This window comes from Sinohyriopsis cumingii, chromosome 6 (genome assembly GCF_028554795.1).
Source record: "Sinohyriopsis cumingii isolate HCF-2022 chromosome 6, ASM2855479v2, whole genome shotgun sequence".
Lineage (NCBI taxonomy): Eukaryota > Metazoa > Mollusca > Bivalvia > Unionida > Unionidae > Sinohyriopsis > Sinohyriopsis cumingii.
In genome coordinates, this window is record NC_142966.1 from 161,070,911 (window position 1) to 161,090,925 (window position 20,015).

At 34.1% G+C, this 20,015-nt stretch overlaps 1 protein-coding gene across 1 annotated transcript in view; it reads left to right on the forward strand.

The window, feature by feature from the left end:
- LOC149798401 (receptor-type tyrosine-protein phosphatase alpha-like) overlaps positions 1-20,015 on the forward strand; it is a 611,129-nt gene that overhangs the window by 574,067 nt on the left and 17,047 nt on the right. The window contains exons 16-18 of the mRNA XM_089963598.1: positions 14,083-14,170; positions 19,132-19,205; positions 19,850-19,886. Of these exons, the coding sequence (XP_089819724.1) occupies positions 14,083-14,170; positions 19,132-19,205; positions 19,850-19,886 (199 nt within the window). The remainder of the gene's footprint in view (positions 1-14,082; positions 14,171-19,131; positions 19,206-19,849; positions 19,887-20,015) is intronic.

Consider the following 20,015-nt stretch of genomic DNA (forward strand, 5'->3'; position numbering starts at 1 on the left):
ACCTGAAGTATCTTATAGCAGCTTCGAAGGAATGTTAGTATATGATTCATGTCGCTTTCAGATGGTGGAATATGCCATTGTGATGTTATATATAGAGATTCAAAAGTGTCAGTGCTATATTTTAGATGCACAATTCAAATCGAGGAAATAATGCCATGATAACCTTTAATGCGTAATGACAATCAACGACATCATAGCCATGCGTTTGCTTAGGAAATTGGCAGAGTAACCTATAATAATATACACCATTAATAAAACAATATTGCGTTACGAATATATGCTCTTCAAACAACTAATAGAAGTGATCGAAAGCCACCAAGTTTCATAACATACGGCAAATAATGTATCTCCCTAGAAAACAAAGTGACAGTTCATAAAAAAAATGTGCAGTACCTTGAATTAAAACCCAGATAACCTTAAAGGTTATATCACTCTTCCCCAATTTAAGATGTTCCAAATGAAATCTAGTGTTATTACAAATAAAGTAAAATATTGAATGTGCTGATGTGCATGTAGTCGCGATTGTGCTTATGTGCCAATGGCCTACAATGTGGCGAGTATTAACATTGTTTTGATTGATCACAATAATATAATTCAAAACGTCCTTCACATAATTAACTATAACTCCAAATTAATGATTTAGTCGAAGTATTAATGGGCACCTTGAACTTCAAGTGAATAATTGAAATAAAAATCCAGACAAATTAAAATGGAACACAACAATAAAGCTTGATTCTAATTCGGATTTAAGTAGAGATGAGAAAGTTTTAAAATAAAAATGTTAAATAACCTCCACTTGACCTAGTTCGTACGTAATGCCATTTTCAGGAAAAACTGATCCTAATGGAGAAGTTCATTTCTGCAACCCTATATGTCAGAATCAAGACTATATTTATAAAATAAAAACTGTGTAAAATATGTTTACAGGTACTATTCAATCTATAATCATAGAGAAATACTAGCTCCTCTCGTTGTTGTTTACAAAATAATTGTTTTCAGTCAAATAGGCCATATCCTGATTTCGGACAAAGGTCAGTTACAAACTAAAGATAAGCACAGCATATACTCATTGGAAAAAAAAATCTGTAAACGATACTAATTAAATATAAAGAACACATACCGTCATAAAGACAAACGAAAAATATATGCAGTAAAGAATTCTATTAAATATCAGACAAATATGCCTGTGATTAAAATGACATCAGCTGATGTCCTGTGACACCATATATATATGAAGCAATACAATACTTCCATACACGTGAAAGCGCATCAGTAATTACATAATCTATTCCCTTAAAGTGCCTGATGTCAATTTTGCGACATCAAACTCCATCATAATAATCTCTGATTTAATTTTATATTGCTAATGAAGGTTATTGGATTGTGGTCACTAAATACTATAATCAGAGAAGGAGCGGTACTCAATATACAGTTCAACGTGTTGCAAAGCCAATATCAAAACCAAACATTCTTTCTCGATTGTGTAACTTACCTGGCTCTTGTTTAATTTGTTATAGAAATAGCACACTGTTGATCTACACCATTTTCGTCTTCATAAATCAATATTCCATCAGCCCCAACATTTGCGCCAACATACATTTTAAATGATTCATTGAGATTTGGAGCTAAAAGAACTGGTGCACGCTTCAGGATGCCTCTAAACTTACCAAAAGCCTCATGGCATGTTTTCAGACTAATGAAACTTGGTTTTCTTACTCAACAAATTGGTTTCGGGTTCAGCTATTATGACAAATTTGGAGCAACATTTCCGATATAATCGCTCCAAACCCAAATTCACATCAAATAATTTACTGATATGTACATGGACTTCAGAGATAGCCCTGACAACAACTTATATATGTTGAACTGGACAGTATCCCACAAAATGTCCTAAAAAAGTTTAAAAAGCACAGCAAAGCTCACATTTACTTGAATTAATTGTAAAGGTTACATCACTGAGTCTGTCAAAGAATTTCCGAATGGTTTTCAGGTGTCGATGTAAATGATGATATCATCGATGTGTCACAGTTATCTAGAACAGATGTGATCATGTTCATTAAATGTTGACAAATACAAGGCGAACACTTTGACCCAAACCACATTACTTTATACTCAATTCCATCTGGTGTTACGAATGACGAAATTTAATTTGCCCATTCTGTTTGTGGAGTTTACCAGTACCCTTTCAAGAGTTGTAACTTCGTGTCATACGTTGAATTTTACAATTTTATCAATGCAGACAACAACTCTTAGCAATTGATACGAATCTGGTGTAGCCACAATATTCACCTTTCTTTAATCGGTACACATGCGGAGACTATTGTCTCGTTTTGGCACAAGAATACATGGCGAATTCCAGTCAGTTTGGCGTGCAGCATTAAAATCATTCTCCAGCAGATATTGAATACCTTTTCAAACTTTCTGCTTGAGAGGTATCATTTTAAATGAATGCTGTTTCTTTGATGCAAAAGCGACAGCATCAACGTCGAGGTAGATTTAGTTTGTTCCAGTTGAAAAATCCGGCAAAATTTCATCTTTCTCTACTAATATATGTTTTTTCTTTTAGTTGCAGATATAAAAGTTTCTTGTCCAGTCTGTTTAATATTTCTGAATTATGACGATTAGTTACATCAGCGTCACTGCAGTCTTATTTCCTTTTATGGCTTACATCCGCACTTTTTGGGTCAGATACAACTCAATTGACTGTATGATTAACATGACTATCCATATCAACATAATCCGTTAACATATTAATATATATAGAGTACTAATCATGTAATTTAAGTCACTTATTTTCATCCTAACGTTATAAGGACCATAACAATTAGCCAGAAGAGGACTTTAATGCATGGACAGGAGAGTGAGAACTTTATCACTTGGATAAAAACCTCTCTGTCTTTTGTATTTCTGCCATAACTTAATTTCAGTTTTCACCTGGGCTCGGATAAATGACCGACACAGTCTACCATCATTCTGCTAATGGTTCGTCAAATGCAGGCATAATTTCCAGATGACCCTTAGGTAACTTTTGATCGGGTTTTCCTACCATTTTACAAGTGTGAATAGATCGACAATGATTACAATCACTACTTTTAATTCTTAACCAGTACAACGATTCAAGTTGTCGTCATAAATCTTAAAGGCTCTTAAATGCCCATCCGAAGGAATTTCATGAGATAGGCTAGGCTACACTTAGGAACAACACTTTGATATCTCAATTGACCTCTCGTTACCAGTTGGTACCTCAGGTGGTTTCCATTTTCTCATTTCGCATAAGGACCCCAGTTGTAACAAACTAAAAGAAACAGGTAATCTTCAGTTTAGCTAATAGCCTTCTGAAAGAAACAGGACATCTCAGCATCTTTCTCCTGCTTGGTAAAGGTTGATTGTCGCTTTTCATCCTGATTAGAATAAAGAGAATGAGTAGTAAAAAATTAGTAGTAAAAAGAGAATGACTGTGATGAATACTTCTTGAATGATCAATACGAGGCGCAAACGTGACCTCATCAAGAGCCTGACCAATAAATGCGTCAGCTAAAGGAATAAATTTCTGATTAACATCATTCTCATGAGCTCTTTGTGCAATAACTCTAGTAAATGAATTTCGACAAAAGTCAGTTACAAAATGCATACATACATAAGTTTAATATACGTCGAGGAAAGGTAAGCACACAATATAAATCAAATATACATAACAATTGAAAAATAATGAAAATATAATATATTTCACTCTAACAGTGCATACGTTGAGTTGAAACTATACTATATAGATATAAATTTTGCAAATCTAAAACTGTGTATATGACAAAATAATAAAGATATTAATTTTGGATGTGCATCAATTCCTAACTCAGACACTTAAGATTACCCGATAATATCATTTTCAAGTTCAGGACACAAATAAGGAGTTATCTGTCCGAAAATGAGACAAAATGCTGCTACACTTGATAATCACTTTGTGGCAATTGTTTTCCAAACAATGACAGCTACTTCAAAACAGACGGACACTGCAATGGTGAATATATGGCTGGATGGCAGGGTGCTGTTTCCAAAAAAGGTATGACATATTTTCGGATAAAATATAATTGTCCCCAACAGCTAGGTGTGATTGACACGTTTGGTTCTTTCTTCGGGGACAGGAATATATGCAACGCGTGCAGTGAAACATGTGGCAATTGTTTTCACGGCAATGACAGTTGCTCCAAAGAAAACGGAAGCTGCACTGGTGGATGTAAAGCTAGAGGGCAAGGTGATGATTGAAAAAAGGTATGACATTTTCAGATCAACAACAATTGCCACCAAACACTAGATACGATTTTTCGTTCCCATTCATTGACGCGTTTGTTTCTTTCTTCAGTGTGTGACACATGAAAATATAGCCATGGCTGCAATGAAACATGTGGCTATTGCTTACTCGGCAATGAAAATTTTTCCAATGTAGTATGTTAATAGAGACAGTCCTGTTAATCATTCAGTGACATTTTTGTACCTGATTTTCATAATGAAGTTTAAAATGATGGCCTGCAGCCGGGTTGTAGTGATCATTGTTAACCAGTCTTGGAAAGTTGGAAATAATGGAGAATCCCGAACAGAAATTTTGATACCAACAGCCACATGAAAAGAATTAATTAAAAAAGCTGTTATGTTACTTTGAGTACCTTGAAAACGCAAAATGATTATTTGATGAAGAATGATTTGTTGAACCAGGCAACAGTCAAGAGTTCACCGTGTATTCTTTGGCCAAAACTAGCAATACCTTCCGTATTTGCACTCACATAATTTTAATAACCTCATTCAATTCCGTATTAAATTGTCAACCTTTTGTGTCAGCCATTAGAGATATACCACTGTGTATTGCATTATTCAATTCCCAATCAGTAGGACTACCGGAAGAGCGCACAGACATAATTAATTTTATCAACGATCAGAATATCTACGTCTTTTTCCTGACAGAAACATGGCTAAAGACATCAAGCGATGATCCCATGCGCGCGGATTTGACACCCAACGGTTAATCCATCAAGTTGTTCCCTCGCCACTCTCGCTTAGGTGGATTTGCTGTCATCACAAAGAACTCCATGCTCAAACGTCTTAACCACACCACAACCTTCAATTTCTACCAAATATCATCTACACTAGTCCAAACCACACTCACACTGGAACAAAGGTCATCCCATTTTTTGCCCCACTACCACCCTCCTCCTAGTAGAGAAACAAGCTAACAATTTCGCCCGTTTTTGGAGCAGTTTTCGAATCTCCTGGAGTATAGCCATTCGATAGGTGGAAACCTGATTATTCTTGGAGATTTCAGCTTTCACTTTGACTGTCCTTGAAACCAGTACACGTCAAAACTACTAGATTCAATTAATGTTTTGAACCTCAAACAGTCCGTTAACTAACCAACCCATAAACATGGTCACATTTCAAAGTGGATTCTTTATAGACCCGATGATAATATTATTGGGTCATCCCTGGTATCCCACGAACTTGTATCAGATCACATCTGCATTATATGCCATCTTGACGTATCACTAACTAATCATCCACCTTTATTTGCTACTAAGAGCAATCTCCGTATGATAAATAGAACCAAACTAATGCATGACATCCAAGCAAACGTAACAACTTGCTTACCTCCTACAGCAGAATAACTAGATAACTGCCTGCGTTCATTGCTCGACAAACAGTGCAGAGTAGCAATTCAAAAGTGTTCTCCGTGGTTTAGTAGTGTTATGGACCACATTTGTACTGCTAAAAGAGACAGCCGTAAAACTGAGAGGCTTTGACTTTCCACCAGAATCACTATTCATAAGCAAATATATGAAGCCGCTAAGAATATCATCACAAAGATAGTCCATACAGCTAAATCATCCCACTACAGTACTAACATCATGGAAAGTTTCAGCTGCAAAGACCTCTTCGACATTACTAACAAGCTAATGTTAATGAACTAATGTACACCGCTTCCAACTACCTTCTCTCCAGTCGACCTTCCGAACCTGTTTGCAACTTTTTTCAGTGACAATGTACAAACCGTTAGAAATAAACCTGACAACATAATTTCAATTGACTCGTCATCACCATACAGTTACGATACGGAATTTCAGCGGCAACCATTAGTAGTATTTGAACCTGTCTCTATCTATTTAGTACGTACAATCGTGACGAAGGGTGCAACAACGTCATGTGAACTTGATCCAATTCCAACATCACTGCTGCTTGAGTGCTTAGATCCAATATTTCCTGGTGTTATTAATACCTCTCTCTCATCCACGAAATTACCATAATTTGTCAAACCTGCAATTGTAAAGCATCTGCTGAAGAAACCAAGACTCGAACATAACGAATTAAAGAACTACCGCCCAGTTTCTAATCTCCCATTCATATAAAAAAATCTTAGAAAACGTTGTTCTATCCCAACATGTATCTCATCTCAATTTAAACAGTTTTCTTAGCATTGTACAGTCTGGATATCGACCCTTGATTAAGTTCTCCCTGCTTTTGATAGCGGAAATATTACATTTATCACCCTCCTCAGGATACAGCCTTACCGTGGTTCACGTCCTTCTTGCCCAACAGGACACAAATTTTATCTGCAAATGGAATACACTCCAGCCCAGTTGATCGATGTTGCGTTGTTCCAGATGGGGTCTGTTCTTGGTCCTGTTCTCTTCATTATGTACACTCAGCCGCTCTCAAGTGTCTTAGATTGATATCCAGTATCTCACCAATTGCACGCTGATGACACCAAAATATACAAATCTAGCCACCCAGCTGAAGTTCATGCTACCATTGAAGGTGTAAACAGGTATATTTCTGATGTCTGCAGATGAATGATGATACAACAGAGGCCAGTCTGATCACAACACAAAGACTTTCATATTCACACCCTTTACCTCAAACAATAAATATCAGCAACACTAACATCAAATTCACGCAGTCAATATGAAACCAAGGTGTTACTCTGAACAGTACTTGACATGAACATATGCAAGGCTGCATGTCTTCAGCTGATACGCATCAGCTCCATTCGCAAATATCTTTCAGTTGATCCCATAAAACACTTGTGTTCATAAGTACTTTCAAGGCTGGACTTTTGTAACTCAGTTATGCCTGGTTCGTCTCAATATCTACTCCATAATCTTCAAAAGGTTCAAAGCATAGATAATAGGATCCTCTTTAGAGTGCCACGACCAAAGTACACCTGCCTACTCCTCTGTACCCTACACTGGATATCCATGCGATCCAGAATCAAACACAAAATGTGTTCTCTGTGATACGTTTCATTGACATACCATAGTCTAACATACCCATCCGGCCTCATCCAGGGGTACACAGCAGCAAGATATTACGCTCCTCTTCTGACAATCGTATACACAGTATTCCCACTATGAAAACAAAGTCATATGGACACCGTTCTTTTGAATACGAGGGCCCAGCAACGTGGAATGAATTGCCCACTGAACTTAGCCACGAAGACACAGTGATCACATTCAAGAGGGCTCTCAAAACTCACTTATTTCGACTGCAAGAACAAATTCAAAGACCTAAAAAATTTTGCTACCTGAAATATTCTCAGCACGTTTTTTATTTTTTAATGTTTTTCTAATTTCATGTTGTTTGGTTTTGTAATAATATTATTAAATGTTTTTTTATCTTATAGGTGTTGTATAATGTAAAGCGCTTAGAGCTTCTAAAGATTAGGCGCTATACAATGTCCTCATTATAATTTATTATTATTACTACAAACAAATGAAAAGTGTTACCAAAACAGATTCATTTCAATACCAAGAATAGATGACTTCAAAGGGGTATTGGTATATGCCACATACGGTTAGAGCAAAACAAATTTCGACTTTTCATAACTCCATTTGGAATCTATCAATATAAAAAGACGCCATTTGCTATGAAAATATCTACCTCGACATTCCAGCGTTTAATGACCATGGTAGCATAGTTTATATATGCAGGTGATGCTTGCATTGATGACCTCAACGAGACCTGGAATGATCACCTGGAAAGTATCCAGAATTTCGTTGCATGACCGAGTGGGGCAAATTTGACAATTATTTTACATAAAAGTGAATTTAGTTTTGCTTGTGTTACATTTTAAGACATCTTTCTATGCATGGTTAAGTGCAACCATTAGAAGCTATTGTTAAAGATATCACTGAATTCTCAATGCCTATGAATAAAAGGCAAGTGGTGCAATTTTCGGGCATGCAGCACATTACCGGAAACTTTGCTCAAAATGTTTTCATAATTGCTGATACTTTGATGAATTTGTTATGTAAGAAAATCAGGTTTTATTGGTAAAAGAAATTAGGAGGCTCTCGATAATTTAAAAATTCCACAGGTTCTTTCAACTCTAGATATCAACCAATAATTTAACATATATGTTCATACAAGTATTTCTTTAAAAAGTATAAAATATGAACCAGGAAGACAATTCATCTATTGAGCATGATTGCTCGGCTTGAAATTTGGCATTACAGAGATTTGAAGTGTATATTAATTTATCCCATTTTCTGATTCTTGCATTCAGGGACTAAAATCCCCTCAATTTTATCAGCATCCATTAACGAGAAGTTAGTCCCATATCCCTTGTTTGTTTGCGTGCAAGGACTTATTTTATGTTCTTTTTGTTAATAAGTGTTTACTTGCTTTTTTGTATATGTGTAGAGATAAGTGTTTGTCCATAAATAACTATAATTTAACATTGCATATCTCCATTCCCTCTGTTGCATTTATACGTGCATATGTGAAGTTGGACAGTAAGCATGAATGTTGTATTATACTTATATATATTAGTGACAATAATGTACATCTTTGCGTCTGTCTTTATGGATATTGTGGGTCTGTAAGAATATGTGCTAGTCATCACAACTCTGCACATACTTTAAACTCCCGTATATATCAAACTTACCGCTACATTTCTTTACAAAATAGTAAGATATGCAATTTATTATTTTTAAGTGCTTTATTATTTAATTTAACATTTGTCATATCTTTATACTTTTACGATGTCTTAAATTGTTCAGACTGTTTTAACATTGATTAAGTTCCTTATTAATTTATAATTATTATTTTCTGTCATTTTCAGTCTACACAAACTATATATCAGCTATTAATTTTAGTATTAAGTTTAGTTTGAACCAAAGTTGTACATATATAATATTTTGGAGTCTCGGGGGATGTCATTTAAAGTCAGCATAAGTAACGGGATTTTAGTGTAAATTTTAGTCACGATCATTTCACTCAAATAGGCGTGTTATTTTATTGTCTGTAATTCTTTTACAGCTTTGCAATTTTGGTAATACTTTTAGTCATACCATATTTTAAATATAGCATTCCAGAATGTTTAAGTCAATTTAAATTTCTTTTTCATTTTCGGTATTTCGCTGTTTCTTTTATTCACTGATTTCAACAAAATATTCCAGTTACTGTTAGACTCTGTTAAATGTGTTGCCATTTTTAAGGGTTTGTATTATTTTTATTCTAGGTCATATATTTAACATAAGATTCTGGTTTTTCTGCAATAATTTGTGTTGAACGCTTTTAGTCACAGCTTGAAGACCACAATTTTGGCTTTTATAATTGTTTGTAAGACTCTTTGTTGTTTAGCATATGCTGATGCTTGTCAGTAGAACGGGGTGTTAGTAGGTGCGGGTAATTATCGTTAAGAATATTATAGTAAAATTACCCTCAGCTATCATTGTTTTTGGCTGGTCGGTATGTACGGGTGATGGTCTGTATGTATGGGCAAGAGACAGCACAACTAGGCATTGGTCAATAAGGGTGGAACTATCTCAGCAGCGCCACGCGACATCCTCCATTTTAAAAAGCGCATAGATATTAGAATGGTCTTAAGTTAGATTTCCATACGGCCTGAAAGTGTCCCCTAATTATAAGTCCCCCAATTATAAATTCAAAACGTCTGAAAGTGTCTCGGAATGTTCAGTTCGCGTCTTTTCTCATACAGTCCCTTTGTGCCCATACTATAGAGACCCACACTATCGAATTATCATTTTCCCCACGTCGACCCAAAATAATAATCCTATGCACATTTTTAAGATTATTTTCTTGTTTCCATGATGTCATATTTTAGAAATGGCCGCGTAATGTTCAGTGCCATATTACCATCGTGTCCCCATAAATACTATATAACAAATTATAAACGAGTTTTACTTTTGCAATTACATATCATTTGTTAAATTTATATTTTATGTCTGCTCTGACAGTACTTTACATCTTTATTGCATAAGTGTACAATATCATACATCATACTCTACATTCTACACCGAGTTATGATTACTTGTGCATACAATAAGATCATATTGTTTAACGTCTTTTTCTCAATTTTATATTAGTCTATTTCAATTCAACAAAGATGACCACGGTCTTTCCTACTGACTGTTACACTTTGTGTGCCATATATTTGTTTTCAAACATCGATTACACTGGCATGTTTACCTCAAAATATGTTTATTGTGTATTTATTCTATACTAATAAGTATCCAATATATACGACTGATATCTCTAGAACTATAAACATTTGTAGGAAGGTGTACTTTGATGGTTATCTTTTGCACACCTATTAGGCACCGTCTATTTATGTTGTTTCAGATATTTGTTTATCTTTGCAACATTTGTATATAGGTTTCATGGCATATTTGCAGTGATATTTTATTTAATTATTCCTCGCTGAAGCTATGCAATTAATACTACATGTAACACACATGTTCGTACATTTCATTAATGGTTTCCTATCTTATTAGTACTACGTTAAGTGGTTTTTCATTGATGGAGAGGGCCTTATCTAAGTTGTACAGCTTCTTGCACAACCACATTTGCTTGTTTAAAATATCTGTAAGATATGCCTTACCAAACTCGTTTGGTGCATTAACTAAGTGAACTTAAAATGGTTAAAGTGCCTGAACATATAATAATAGAAATGCAACAACTTCATTTCATCTACCACTGAAAATTATTATGCAAATAAGTCGGGGAACAAAGTTATTTGTTTTGGAAAGGTCTCAAGATAGGAGATACTAATGACAAAAATAATATATTTTCCAATAATATGACTTGGATCATGGAGAGAAAAACCAAAATTGTAGTACGTACAAACACAATAAGAAGTGGCATTCATTATTTGTTTTCTTTAAAACAACTTTGCAACAAAGATCATGTGATTTATAAAAAGCGCATTTTTGTTTGATCTATGTTTCAGTTACTTAACACTTGACAAGTAAATAATATTATCGAATGACTCAAGGCAAACTTAGAGAATAGTACCTGCATTCCTGAGAAATTAAAATTCGCTGTATGTACCTAACAATAACACACATAACAAATGTTCATAGATGAATCGTTTAAATTTGAAATAATATCATCATGCATTCGTCTTTACAATATCTGAAATGGACATATGAATTACAGAGCATAGGTAACCCATCTGTGTTATTTGTATGTTCTTCGTTTAGCTGTAAATATTTATAATCATAGTGTTATTTGTATGTTCTTTTAGCTGTAAATATTTATAATCATACCGTTCAGATAAAGATTAAATGTTACCTCTCTTAGGATGCATGATACGTTAAAAGCAAACGATCATATACATATTAATAAATCTTATTATAGTACATGCTCGAAAAGGAAACGTTCTCCTGATATTTGCTTTATTTCAATAATTTTTAAACATCATTAAAATGATTCCTACGGAGACTTTGCTTCTCGCGCCGATGTGACTTTCCAAGGTACATTCGTGCCGTCGAATCAAGACCTCAAAACCTTCTCTTTTATGTACTGTCTGAAAAACTTAAGTTTCTTGATGATTCGAATCAGGCACGAAGGCAGTTTATATATATATATACTACAGACCAGCTTTAAAACCAAAACTGATGACGTATTAGATTAACTACATTTATAGATGTAAAGTTATAGCCTAATTTCGCATGTGATATCATAAAAGCGATGAGTAAATGTTTATATAAATATAATAGTTATGTTGGTGTGTATTCTGAAACTTGCGTAGATATACGTTTTATAGTGATTATTTTCATTTTTTCAGGTTCGAAAAAGTTAGAACAAACAGGTACCGATGTTGGTCTTGTTGGAGGATCTGCTGCTTCTGGCATTGCCGTAGTCGTTTTAATTGTCGTTGTAATTATTGTTGTCAGACGGTGAGATTTGATGGTTTATCTGCAAATACATAAATATTTAATCGACAGTATTAACTCTTTTTAAAGTAATTAGAGGAAAGTCAAAGGAATATTGCAAATACTTGTTTTTCTTATATAAGGGGATTGGTGTAAAAGTAAAATACTAGAAAATGAAATTTTTATTTCATTGCATAAGAAGAATATTAATTTAGAAACTGGCTTTATATCAATTATTCAGAATTTTAATCAAATGATATATATATATATATATATATATATATATATATATATATATATATATATATATATATATATATATATATGTGTGTGTGTGTGTGTGTGTAGGCATGTGTGTATGTGTGTGTGTGTATGTGTGTGCTGTTCGAACTTAATGCTTATCTATGTCAATATTGTCAGACATTTCGCAATACCATTTTTTTTGGTTATACAATAATAGTTTGAAATAATTGATCACCTTACGCTTGAAATCCAAGGCCTGAATCATCAACATGCATCGATTATAATGCGTTTTCAAATACACTTTACTATTTAATCACGTCATGGCATGTACTGGTTGACATGTGCGTATTGAATGATACAGTTCCGTTGAATTTCGCAGAGGCGCAAAACTCCACTATCTTATCCATCAACGGGGAATGAATTGTCTAATAAGAAGGAAGATGTCGTTGTTTATGAGAATCCATCGAACTTCAGTATAGGTTAGTGCTTGCTTTCATAAATATCGATATAAATGTTATCTTTAGAAAAGCAATCATTGATGTTAAATTAATTTATTATCAAAAAAAAATGTCATCATTTTCAGCAACACGTTTCCGAATTGCTTTCAAGCTTATAATTCCATTTCTCCATAATAAAAAAAAAAAACTTTATTTGATGTGTCTGACTTGCAGTTCTGTTTTGGTTCTATGTTGATATGCACTGAATTTCGCACAAATGGGCAAAGAGATTACGATGTTATATATATGTCCGTTTGAATTCAGATATATGAGGTCGACGTTTTTATTATTATTTTTTAAATTAATTGACATATATATATATAATTTGAGAGTAAACTAGCGCGAATAATGATTAAGGCGTTTATCTCCGGTTATGGTTTTCTCTTTCTGTGTACGTTAAGACACTGCTATGGTGACAATCGCGGAAGAACGAACTGAAACTAGAGCAAGTACGAGCACGACAACACAAAATGATGGGGAAAGAGATATCAAACTAAATATTGAAGATAGTGAAACATACTATAACTTAGGACATGATTTGCAGAAAGGATCTATACCATTGTCAAGACTCTGGGATTATGTCCAGGAGAATTTTCTGGATGATGCATATTTTTCGGAAGAGTTTGAGGTATGACTAACCTAAACGTAATCTAAATAACTCGACATCTTGAAACAGTTGAATGCTGGTATCATATTCTTATAAACGAACGCGTGATTGAGTTGTTCTAAAATGTATCATATGTAAAGTGTGCACAGAGAATGTCCCTGTTGTTGGTCGGATACAACTCAGTTTTGCATCTGATAGAACTGTGGATTAGCACAAGAATTCTTTAACCTATAGTGAGAATTCTAGCATCGCACCTTAATGCGTTACTTTTTTAAATGGACGCAAAAGCATAAACACGTTTGCAAGTAACGTTGAAGATCGGAAACATGTCTAATTTTGTTTGATATTAAATTGTCATCGCCTCTAAAGTCTGCATATATTTGACCTGTATATAATGATCCAAAGGTTAAACACTCTTTTCATCATCCCTTTTCTTGAACTATGTAATTACTAAAAAAAACTCACTAATGTTATTATTGTATCTTTCCTTTAACCATTCCACAATTTATAATTTGTTTAGTTTTTATGTTAAATAATGCTACAAAAGTAACGCATAATATATGTTTTTATCAAGAAATTGCCATCCGGCCCACAGCTTCCAATGACTGTTGCTCTTCGATCTCAAAACAGGAATAAAAATAGATACAAACAGCTGTATCCATGTAAGTATGGATTGGCAGTATAATTTCCAAAGTAATTTTGGTAATCCATCCGTCAAACTATAATATAATAAATTTCCTGTAATCGTTATAAAGTAAATTACTATCTAAACTCTAGGTCTTACATAAAAAATAGAACAGATAAAAAAAAAAACACGGATTGTAAATTCAGCAAATAATTTATATCGCTAGGATACAAAGTGAGAATGTAAAAATAACTTTTGGAACTGTGAATTAAATCCCAAATAATCATAGAACTTCTAAAACAAGCCCTGATTGACAAAGTTCTGAATAAACGTTAGTGATATTTCAACATAAATCCAACTCTGAAAGTGATGATATGCCTGTGATATCCTGATGTATTATGACGTCTCATCAGTCTTTTGTTGAAACACAGTAATATAATCCAAGAATATGTCATTATTTGAATTTCACTATAATTCCAAGTCTTTCTATCCGAGCATATTATTATGGAGCTCTTTATATTTCGGGGTAAGAATACTTTTGAAACTAAATAATATAAGTCCAAAAACAAATCTAACACACAGAAAAAACAACTTGATTGGGCTCAGATGTTATCGCACGAATGACTGATTTTGTAGTAAACATTATTCATATATAAGGAACTAACCATAAAAGAATAACCAGGATGAGAGACAAGAGTTCACAGGTCTGTAATAAACATAGTCATAGTTAGAAGGACTGTATAAAAAGTAATTATAAAGCATTCGATAAACATCACGTATACCAGGTATAGCTATGTGAACATTACCAATGTCCTTGACTCATCTTAAGATAATATCCTAATATTTGCCCTTCACTCAGAAAAAAGTACATATTGCTGTTTACAAAACTGTCACTGATGTTGGAGAACGTCAACTACTAGATACAACTTCACATTACCGAGAGCATATAGTAAAGATAAAATACGAACCAACGAACTATGCACCTTAAATATACATAAATCCACACATTCTTTGTAGATAATATTTTAGAACACGATCGTCACGCAACAATTACGTGGTAATCATTTATTTTTAGAATGCTTCAACCTACATAATAATAATGATAATAATAATAATAATAATAATAATAATAATAATAATGAGGACTTTGCATAGCGCCTAATCTTTAGAAGCTCTAAGCGCTTTACAACATTATACAACACCTATAAGATAAAAAAAAAAACATTTAATAATATTATTACAAAAGCAAACAACATGAAATTAGAAAAACGTTAAAAAATAAAAAACATTCTGAGAATATTTCCGGTAGCAAACATTATTAGGTCTTTGAATTTGTTCTTGCAGTCGAAATAAGTGAGTTTTGAGAGCCCTCTTGAATGTGATCACTGTGTCTTCGTGTCTAAGTTCAGTGAGCATATCACAGAGAACAAATTTTGTGTTTGATTCTGGATCGCATGCATAGCCAGTGTAGGGTACTGAGCAGCGGGGAGGTGTCCTCTGATCGTGGTACTCTAAGTATGATCCGAGCAGCTATGTTTTGAACTTTTTGAAGTTTCTGGAGTAGATATTGAGATGAACCAGGCAGAATTGAGTTACAATAGTCTAGTCTTGAAAGTACTAATGAACACACAAGTGTTTTAGTGGCATCAACTGAAAGATATTTGCGAATTGAGCTGATGCGTCTCAGTTCAAGATATGCAGCCTTACATATGTTCATGACATGTTGGTGCAATGTGAGAGTACTCTCCAGAGTAATATCTATGTTTCGTACTGATTGTGTGAATTTATTGTTGGCGTTGTTGATATTTATTGTTTGACGTAACGGATGTGAATGAGAAAATCTTTGTGTTGTGATCAGAATGGCCTCAGCTTTATTATCATTCATCTGCAGCATGTTACATGTCATCCATGATTTCACATCAGAAATGCACCTCTCTACTCCTTGGATGGTAGCATCAACTTCAGTTGGGTGGTTAGATTTGTATATTTGGATGTGATCATCGTTCAATTGGTGAGACACTAGATGATGATCTATAACACTTGAGAGCGATGAGTGTACAGAATGAAGAGAACAGGTCCAAGAACAGACCCCTGTCGAACACCACAACATAGATCAACTGGGTTGGAGTGTATTCCATTTCAGATATAATTTGTGTCCTGTTGACCAAGTAGGACTTGAACCACAGTAAGGCTTTATCATGAATGCCAAATGCATGCTGGAGACGGTAAAGTAATATATCATGGTTTATTGTGTCAAATGCTGCAGATAAATCAAGGAGAGTGAAGACTGTAATCTTTCCGCTATCCAATGCAGTACTGTGGCAAGGGCGATATGCAGATTGTACATTGCCAAAAAGACTGTTTGAATTTAGATGAGATACAAGCTGGGACAGAACAACCTCTGCTAAGATTTTTTATATGAATGGGAGATTAGAAACTGGGAGGTAGTTCTTTAAATCGTTATGGTCTAGTGTTGGTTTCTTCAGCAGAGGCTTTACAATGGCAGTTTTGACAAAACGATGGGAATTCTCCGGATGAGAGAGAGGTATTAATAACATCAATTGGTGAAGACAATACTGGATCTAAGCACTCAAGCAGCAGTGATGTTGGAATTGGATCAAGTTCACATGACTTTGGTGCACTCTTCATCACGATTGTACGTACGAAATCCATAGAGACAGGTTCAAATGCTGCTAACGGTTGCCGCTCAAATTCTGTATCCCAATTGTATGGTGACGACGAGTCAATTGAAATTGTGGTGTCAAGCTTATCTCTAATGGTTTGTACTTTGTCACGGAAGAAATTTGCAAACATGTCAGGAAGGTCGACTGGAGAGAAGGTAGTTGGAAGTGGTGTTGATTTGTTCCTTGACATTAGCTGGTTAGTAATCTCGAAGAGGTCTTTGCAGCTGGAACTTTCCATGATCTTAGTAATGTAGTGGGCTGATTTCGCTGTATGGACTATAGTTGTGACATTCTTCTTAGCGACTTCATAGATTTGCTTATGAATAGTGAGTCTGATGGAAAGCCAGAGAATATCAGCTTTACGGCGGTCTCTTTTAGCAGTGTGAAGCTGGTCCCTAACACTGCTATACCATGGAGAACACTTTTTAATTGATACTCTGCACTTGGTAGCTGGGGCATGTTTGTCAAGCAATGAACGCAGACAGTTATCGAGTTGTTCTGCGGTAGGAGGTAAGCAAGTTGTTAGGTTAGCTTGGATGTCGTGAATTAGTTTGATTCTATTTATCATACGGAGGTTTCTCTCAGTATCATATAAAGGTGGAGGGTTAGGGACTGATACGTCAAGATGGCATATAATACAGCGGTGATCTGACGCAAGGTCACGGGATACCAGGGAGAATCGTAGAATGTTATCATCAGTCTATTAAGAATCCAGTCTAAAATGTGACCATGTTTATGGGTGGGTTGGTTAACTGACTGTTTGAGGTTGAAAACATTAATGGAATCTATGAGTTTTGATGTATTTGAGTTTCCGGGACAGTCAAAGTGAAAATTGAAATCTCCAAGAATAATCAGGTTGCCACCTATAGAATATCCATTGTGCAGGAGATTCGGAGACTGCTTCAAAAAGAGAGTCAGCCAGCTTGTTTTTTCTACTAGGAGGAGGGCGGTATATGCAGAAACAATGTAATGACCTTTGCTCCATTGTGAGTGTGGTTTGGACTAGTTCAAACGATGTGTGGTCGAAACTGAATGTTGTGTAGTTAAGACGTTTTGTCACGGAGTTATTTTTGATGACAGCAATTCCACCTCTGCGAGAATTACGGGGGAATGACTTGATGGAGTAACCAGTAGGTGCTACATCAGCACACTTGGGTTCATCGCCTGATGTTTTTAGCCATGTTTCTGTCGCGAAAAATATGTCAACATTTTGGTCGTTGATACTGATTGGGCATTGAATAATGCAATGCGCAGAGGTATCTCTTGGATAGTTGACACAAATGTTGACGAATTAATATGGATTTGAATTAGGTTATCTAAATTAACGGTCGAATTTTTTAAATGTTTGTGCCGAAATAATGGAGATAACTGGGATTCTTCTTCTTGTTCTACGCCGGCCAGCTTTGAGAAGAGGAAGGAACACAAATTACACATTGTCAACAGTAGAGTATATTCATAATTTTATCATCTGAAAAGTAAATATTCTTGATAAATTATAAATAAACGTAAAAGAAAGGTTGGTATCTAGTAACAACTGCACTTTAATAATCACTTATGATGATTATGAATAAAAGGATATGTAGTAAAACAATTGGAACATTAACACCTAGCTGGTATACCAAGTAAAGAAATCTATGGAAATGTTTCGGAAGAATGCATTTTGTAATTGTAATGCAATTTACAAATACGTAACAAATACATTAAGTTATCGAAACAACTGTAATTTGAAATTATCTGTCACTGTTGATTGAAGTCATTTTCAGGAAACACACCGGAACACACAATTGATGATATCGTGCAGAAATATTAGTTTATCACTTTGCATGAGCCTGCGTCAGTCAATGATGATGCTATCTTTTTCTACAGAAAAAGGCTATAACTCAAAATGTCATCAATATCAAATTCAGTTCTCAAAAACATCCTGACATGATTATAAAGGAATGAAAAATAAATTACAATAAATCAAACACAAATTATTCTGCGATAAACTTGCTATTATTCAATGATGTATAACATTTGAACCCATCTCGTAGTTATTGGTAATATCAATAATTTTTAACAGCCTCGAAATAACTTAGATGTAACCTTATTTTAAAAAGAAAGCCAATCAGTAAATTTTACTAATTAATTAAATTATTGGTTTTGCATTCTGAATCATAACGAGGATTGTGAAGAACGAATTATTGTAATTTGACACTCTATGATTTTATTCCCGTGCTAATTATATTAATCTGAGAAATTGTAATATGAATAATTAAATAAAACTAAGGTCTAAATAATTCCAAACTCATATTTGTTCTATTTCTGGCTTCAGATGACGTAAACCGTGTTCTACTGAATCCAATGGGTAATGATGACAATGACTACATCAATGCATCTTTTGTTGACGTGAGTGTTTTACACCATCACAACAACAACCTTTAGATAACTGATGTTGACACATTGTTATATTACATTGATTTTGCAACAATCTACTGATCCCAAAACGAAACTGACGTAGTTCTGAATATTTATAAATATAGTGCTACTGGTATATGAACAAAATTGATGGAATATATATAAACTCATATTATCATTCTATTTTTATTCTTTGTATCCATTCTCGATAATATTATTATTAACAAAACTATTTTGTAAATGTTTTTTTTTTTTGATATTTCGATTGTAATCTTTCGTGGCAAAATACTTTAATTAAATGATCTAGATTAATATCTACGGTTTGTGTGAGACGGAACGCGTAAGTACACATGTACTATGCTATTATAAAATGTCTTACCCATTTTTCTTCATCTTTGCTTTCACTTCTATATTTTAGTACTACACCTACTACTACTATTACTAGTATAACTATTTCTAGTACCATGCCCCTAACTTTGCCACCATAAAATATTTATTTTTTGTTGTTGTAGTTGTTGTTGTTATTATTATTATTATTATTATTATTATTATTATTATCATTATTATTATTATTATTATTATTATTATTATTATTATTAGTATTAGTATTATTATTATTATTATTATTATTGTAGGGCTATTCCGGTCCAAAGATGTATATCGCTTCTCAAGGTATACAAACTCACATCTAACTTTTATGTATTCTTTAAACTTTACAATTTCAAAGGACACAATGTCATAATCATTGTAAGATATAAATGCATTTCTTAGTTATATGATTTTCAATTATTGTTTTATATG